At 36.5% G+C, this 6,973-nt stretch overlaps 1 protein-coding gene across 1 annotated transcript; it reads right to left on the bottom strand.

Moving 5' to 3' along the window:
- Positions 1 to 3,444: 3,444 nt before the first annotated feature.
- LOC110030945 (splicing factor 3B subunit 6-like protein) lies at positions 3,445 to 4,085 on the bottom strand. Its single transcript, XM_020733947.1, has one exon. The coding sequence runs from the start codon at positions 3,996 to 3,998 to the stop codon at positions 3,621 to 3,623; it is 378 nt and encodes a 125-aa protein (XP_020589606.1). The 5' UTR covers positions 3,999 to 4,085; the 3' UTR covers positions 3,445 to 3,620.
- Between the last annotated feature and the right edge of the window lie 2,888 nt (positions 4,086 to 6,973).

The following is a 6,973-nucleotide window of genomic DNA, read 5'->3' as shown; positions in this document are numbered from 1 at the left end:
TATTTTATTCATGTAAAGTAGTTATGTAATAATTGAAATTTTATTCAATTGTATAATTGTTTAGATATATAAAATCACTTGTCAAAATTGCATATGAAAAACTAGATACTCGTCCAAATTTTTATCTGGTTTGTTAACTCATTGAAATACTCGCTCAATTAATATAAACAACCAAAGTACATATTAAATATGATTATTAGAAAATTTAAACAAATAAAGTACAAACATAGATGATAATGCTCGACTTCAGCTTGAGTTGAACATGAACTAATAGTATGACCAAACCAAATCCAATCCGTGTAATACACGGCTTGACACAACTAGATTATAGCCCTAATAAAATTGAAAGGAGGCTGACTCCACCAATAGACTAATCTGTGAGTGCCAAATCTTCAGTGACGGCATAAAGGGTAGGGTCCTAGCAGACCAATCAACCATTTAGTATTCTCTTTGTTGCTCCACAATGTCATCACCCTATAACGACACGGGCTGTTTTGCCACTTGAAATCATCAGTCTAAACTCATCTCAAACTGACAAACATTAAAGTCTTAAATTCATATCAGACTTGAAGTCAATAAACCTAATCTAACCTTGAACTTGGAAGTTATCAGACAATCTAAACATATCTTAAACTTCAAGTCATTAAAGAGTTTAAACTCATCTCATACTTAAAATTGTCCAAAGCATAGTTTAACTCATTTACCGAGCTCACTAGAATTGAAATTATCCAAAGAAGAATTTAACTTGATCATTAATCTCGCAAGTAGTTCAAAAGCAACATCAATAACAAGCCTTTATCTGGACCATTAATCTTGCAAGTAGTTGAAAAACAACAACCATAACAAGCATTTATCCCACTAAGTGGGGTCTGCTACATAATTTTTTTTTGTCCATTGTGTCCTATTTAGTGCCATATTTTCATTAAATTCTAATAAATTAAGATCATTTTTTATACAACATGCCTAAGTCTTTTTAGGTCTAACTCTACCGTACTTAATATAAGTTGAATCTAAACATCTACTCTCCTAACCAGATCATCATATGATCAGCATTTAATGTGACTAAAACATCTAAGACGAATCTCTCTAAATTTGTTTACCATTAGAGCTACACCAACCCATTTACGGATATATTTGTTTCGCATTTGTTCAAGCTAAGAGTTCAATGCAGAGGCATGTAATAGTTGCGACAAATACAGCACCACAATTGCATTAAATAGAACCCCAGCTTGGTTTCTCAAAGATAGTCGGCATAAATCCTATGATGTGGAAATACTTAACAGTAAGATCTACCTTATAAACCAAGCCATTACGATTCCATAAAACATTACATCGGTTACACTCAGCTACATATGAAAAAAAAAGCTAGGGCATACCCACAACTTCAAATGCTAGCACAAAAACATCAAACGAGAGGAATTAGAAGGTCAGAGGGAAGGTCTACTCTCCTTCCAAAGAAATTAGCCGTGCATAAATGTACATGGTAATTTCTAAGAGTACATGATTATATGTGTAAAAAAAAGTTTTAGATGCACTATTTCAAAGATGTCGTAACCATGTGTCACAAGTGCGTGTCTAAATGCTTCAACGAGAGGTATAAACTGATGTATTCACGCATAAATTCATACATGTTTTGGTAATAAAGGAATGGTAATTCCATTCTACACATGCAGGTAACATTGCTGGGGCTGTACTACTCTCAAGAAATATGCAACTCCCAAATTCGAAACAACATTTTGGACATAAAATGCAAAATGGCCAAGAATGAGATGGAAAAACAAGCAAACAAGAAGAAAATTGACAAGCGTTTGATGAATTAAATTACCAAAAAAGATCTTAAATGACTAAACATGAAAATCCAATCAAAGCATGGCATGGTATGATGTGGCTTCCTTTTGGGGGTGAACCACAACGAATTAGTTTAAGCAATGTCTAAATCACCCTAGTTTGGGTCAGTGCTAACCCTACAATGTCTAGAGCTGCCCTAGCAGCTTGGCACAGCAGTTGAAGAGGGACGATGGATGGTAGGTTGATCCTAGCCCCACACATCGTCCTTTTTTTGGTCCAAACGCAACCACAGCCAAATCGTCTAGTGTAGGATCAGTCAAGTGCTATGATCGACCCAAAATAGCTCTTATTAGCAGGCAGGGCTGAGTATTCGGTATGTTTGGATTGATCAGTTCCCAAATTGGTAAAACCAATTGTAACTGAAATCCGGAAAACCAAACCGATCAAAAATTTGATCAAACCAAACCAAAATTTAAATCAGAATAAATGGTTCAAATATGAACAAAACAAACCAACATTTATATGTAAGTTGGAGTTCAATCATGAACAAACATCGATAATTATATATCATTTGTTTATACTATCAATTTAGTTTTATGAATAGCCCATTTAAATTCAAATTTTTGCCTTTTCGGTTAGTTCGAATAAAAAAAATAAAAAATTAACCAATAACAAAAAACCAAAAACCAAGTATTGAGGTTTTAAAACAAAAAAAAAAATGAATTGCATTTTTTAAAACAAATTTCTCGGTTCCATTTGATTTTTCGGTTTTGGCCAAATCCGTTTACCAGGTTGTGGAAGTCGATGCCTCCCACAACAAAGGGCATCTAAACCACCTTGAAGCTTCCTCTAACTCCGTAAAGATAAAAGGGAAACAACCAGTAATCCTACCCAAGCAAGATATGTTTTTCAGGGTTGGCCCCCACCTGGCAAAGCTATTTATGCAGCCTTACTTATTGCCGAAATTATGAAAAAGAACACCTTTGGTATTCAAGTAAATGGGTAAAGTTCAGTTTGACTATCAAAACCTCCCTTTCCCGAGATGCATATACGTGTTGATCCATCAAGATGGTATTCCAATGGTCATGTGGCACTTTAATGGCGCTTTTGATTAAAACCAGATCAACAAATCACCACCACCTAAGCTAATGCATTAGGGCTACAAAAAACTCTCCACTGATTCACTATATTGAAGACAACCCAGTACACCTATAATTCAAAAAAGCTACATACGAATTCATCTCAAGCAAGACTACCAAACGTCTCAGATTGAGAGGCCCACGAATCACCTTCCTAAATATCTTGAGTTGCTCAATGCCAAGCCGCTAGATGCAGATTTTAGGTCAAATTCTCATTCATTCATCACACCCATGATTCAAGACTTCAAATTATTTCCTTCACTTATATTCTAGGTTTATGGAAGACATCAGCCCGAAATTTTAAAACCCACAAGCTCAATGACAAACCTGAAGGTCGAAAGCTTAACCACACACCATGAAGAAGCTGCAAATCATAAAGAACAGTAGCACCATAAAGACGACACGAAAAAACTTCTTCAGCATAAAAGAAAACATAAAGAGCTCTAAAACCCCCAAAATTTTCCTAGAAAAAAGAAACCCTAAAATCTACCAAATTGCGACCTTAAAATTATATACATAAGCAAAAAAGATTGAGCAATAACCCCGATAACAAATTATCCACACAAAAGGAAAACGCAAGTCGATGTTATACAAAACCCTTTGAGCATTTCAACACAACAACATATAAAGGAAACCCATACCCAAAGGATTGGTAACTTCAACGATGGTTTCGACATATAATAGATCTCTAATCTACTTATCTTTAGAGGTGGAGATTCCATATTTCTCTTGCATGCGTGCGAGCTCATCCTCCTTCTTCTTCAGGTCCATCTTTTTGCTAATCTTGGATTGCTGATAATACAACACGATGAGATATCGATTCGCGACGTTGAATCCGGAGAGATGGTCGACAGCAGTCTTGGCGTCGTATATGTCCTCGTAGACAACAAAAGCGGTGCCACGGGTTTCTTTGCTCGTCCCGATCCGGATCTGACGAATCGCGCCGTATTTGCCGAAGATATCGTACATCTCCTCGCTGGATATGTTGAACGGAAGGTTTCGCACGTAGAGCACTCTGTTCACCTCCGGCGGCAGTCGTGTGTTTCCCTTCCGGAGGCTGATCGCCGCCATCTCAAAGCTAGGGTTCCGGTATCTAGCAGAGAAACAGGCTAGCTCCTTCTAACAGTCTACCGGGGAGCTAATATGTTTGCTTAATGATGCGGGTCAGGTATTTTAATTTGTACAGTCAGGTTTAGGCGGCCCATCAGGCCCAATTGTCTTAAAGAATTAGATCTGTGGGCTAGGCCAGCCCACAAACTCGTTTATTTTATTTTATTTTTATTTTCTTTTTTTAGTTATTGTTGAATCAGTGTATGGGATTTAAGTTATGAGTATTTAGTAAATCTCATGTCCAATTCAAAAATGTCCGGAAAATACACCACACACTAAAAGGAGACTACAGTAGAAAATAGTATAGAATACGTAAACTTTATTCGTGGTATTAAACTTTTATTTATAGGAATGAATCCTGATTTTTCAAAGTTACATATTTGCCTCTCATCATTAGCCTTAAAAGGCCTTTCGGTAAATTACAAGAGTATTTAAATATAATGCATTTCGTGGGAAGCCTGCAAATCATTTATCATGCATTTTTATTTCATTGAAGAAACTCAAACGTAGTTCTGACAGATAGTCCTTCGATAGCCCCTGACGGTCATTCATCACATTCTTCCTTTGTCAGCATCTGATTCGTCGGTCGTTACCGTCTGCGTTCGGTCGGCCATTTTTTTCCCGAACCGTTTGCTCGCTTTGAAATTCATTCCAACATATATTTTGTATACATCCCGTAAATCCATATCTATTAAATCTTGAATGGGTTGAAGCCGGAAATCTGTGTGATTATGGATTTTTTGAACCTGTATGTCCATTGAACTGTTTGGCAATTTCAACGATGATTTAGGAAGCAATTATGACTGATGAAGATAATTGAAAGCTCGCGAACTTAATTCCTAAGCCCCGCAAAGCTAAATCCATCGATTCGTACAATTTAGAATTTACAGGATTTACAACTGAAATCCGTGGAAACTGAATTCACGGAATCGCGAAATTTATTTTGCACAGAATGACCGTCTGGTAGGATTCGGCTTAAATCGTGCATAAATCCGACGTAAATCTATTGCCAGAAATTTTGAAATAGGAATGTAAGAAGGTGTCATTCTTAGGGATACATATAACTAACATTTAAATTTTCATATTTTCATATATGACACCCAATTTTTTAACATTATATAAAAAATATTAGTGTTGCAAAATTTTTAAAATTGAAATATATATTTTCATACATATATTTATGATACCAAATTATAATTACACCAGATTTATGAAGGGTTTAATCCAAGCACATTTGAAATAATCAACTATGTAATTGTGAGTACACAGACTCACTCTTCTCTTGAGTTATAAAAGGTTAAAATACAAAATTGGTGTACAATGATATTTCAATAATAATAGGTATAATGGGTTGCGAGTGTCACAATAGATTGTTATGGAGATAGTAGTCTGTTGTGAATGTTATAGATTGGGGATGTGGCGTAAATTTATCGCAGATGTCATTTTGAAAGTTATGGTTGTAGTTGGTTTTGTAAATCATAGATGGTTGTTTCAAGAGAGTCGGTTGGTCACAAAAGATGTAGTAAGGAGCTACAGTAGCATTCGTAAGCTACAGAGACAAAAATTTAGAGTTGCATGAGTTGTGATTATCTTTGTAGGTTGTAGAGATTATAGTTAGGAGTTACATGTGTTGCGATAACGTCTGTAGGTCGTAGAGGGTGAAGTTGGGAGTGTATGAGCTATGATAACATCTGTAGGCATCAGACGCCAGAGTTGAGAGTTGCATGAGCTATGATAATATTTGTAGGTTGTAGAGGCAATAATTGGGAGCTACATGAGCAGTGATAATGTCAATAGTCTACAGAGGCCGGTGTTTGGAACCACATGAGCTGTGAACCACATAGATTGTAATTGGTTACGCAGGTCATATATGTGGGTTACAAGGAGAGAGCTTCAGAAGTTCGGGGATAGTCAATGTATTCTGAGTATAACGATTCTAAGCAGCTATTGTGAGGTACGTTGTTATATCATCTTTGGGGTGCGTCATTACCCTATCTTTGAGATGTGTCATTGCACCATCTGTGGGGTATATTGTTTCACTGTATTTGAGGTGTGTTGTCACATCATTTTTAGGGTGCATCACTACACCACTATTGAGGTGCATCGCTGCATAGTGTTCATGATGATGTGTTACTCTTGGGGGCTTCATAACTTCACAACTTACGTTGAGACTCAGTAACATCTGTTGTGATTCTGGATCAAGTTTCATTGCAATGAGCCGAGGGGAATCAATGATGTTCAATGGTGGAGACGAGTAGTGGTCAACAACGGTTGAAGAGAGTTGGTCAACGGCTACCGATGAGTAGTGGTCGACAACAGCCGACAAGCGGTGGTCGAAGGTGGGCAACGACTGAAGGAGTGGGTGGCATTCACTAGAACTAAAGTGTAGAAGAGTATACCTCAACTCTTTCTGCAAACTTTTATCTTCCTCTGGCTCACAATTTAGGTCCCCTTTCATAAGGGAGTATAACTCTATTTATATAGTATATGAGAGGCTTTCATACAAATAAGAAAGGAATCATGTTCACTCCATCAAACGTCACAGAGAGGTTTCCTTGATTAGACCATATTTTGTAAACATTTGGGTGCCTTAACAATATTAGAATTGAGTGATATTGGGCTTGTTGGATTCATCTTGTTAAGATGTTCAATTCGACTGTAAACTTATCAGATTTGGGATACATTTGACCTTTCAATCGAACACTAGATGTTCTAAAAAATGGCTTAAAAGCTCGATTTGGGCTTAATTTGACTCGGATTGAACCAACTTTGGTGTTACTTTCATCGAGCCGATTAGTTTGACCGCATGTTTGTTCAAATCAAAGTTCAAGATGATTTTTAATGTGAGTTTAAATATTTTTTGCTAAAAAAAAATCTAACGCAGACAAGTAGAAAAAAGTAGCAGGAATAGATATCAAAATTTTTATGTGAAAAAC

Source organism: Phalaenopsis equestris, unplaced genomic scaffold (genome assembly GCF_001263595.1).
Source record: "Phalaenopsis equestris unplaced genomic scaffold, ASM126359v1 Scaffold000761, whole genome shotgun sequence".
NCBI classification, from domain to species: Eukaryota; Viridiplantae; Streptophyta; class Magnoliopsida; order Asparagales; family Orchidaceae; genus Phalaenopsis; species Phalaenopsis equestris.
This window is presented reverse-complemented; position numbering and strand designations above follow the sequence as displayed.

Bases quoted from the DNA above. Each gene is read 5' to 3' on its own strand.
- LOC110030945 (XM_020733947.1), bottom strand. From the start codon at position 3,998: ATGGCGGCGATCAGCCTCCGGAAGGGAAACACACGACTGCCGCCGGAG.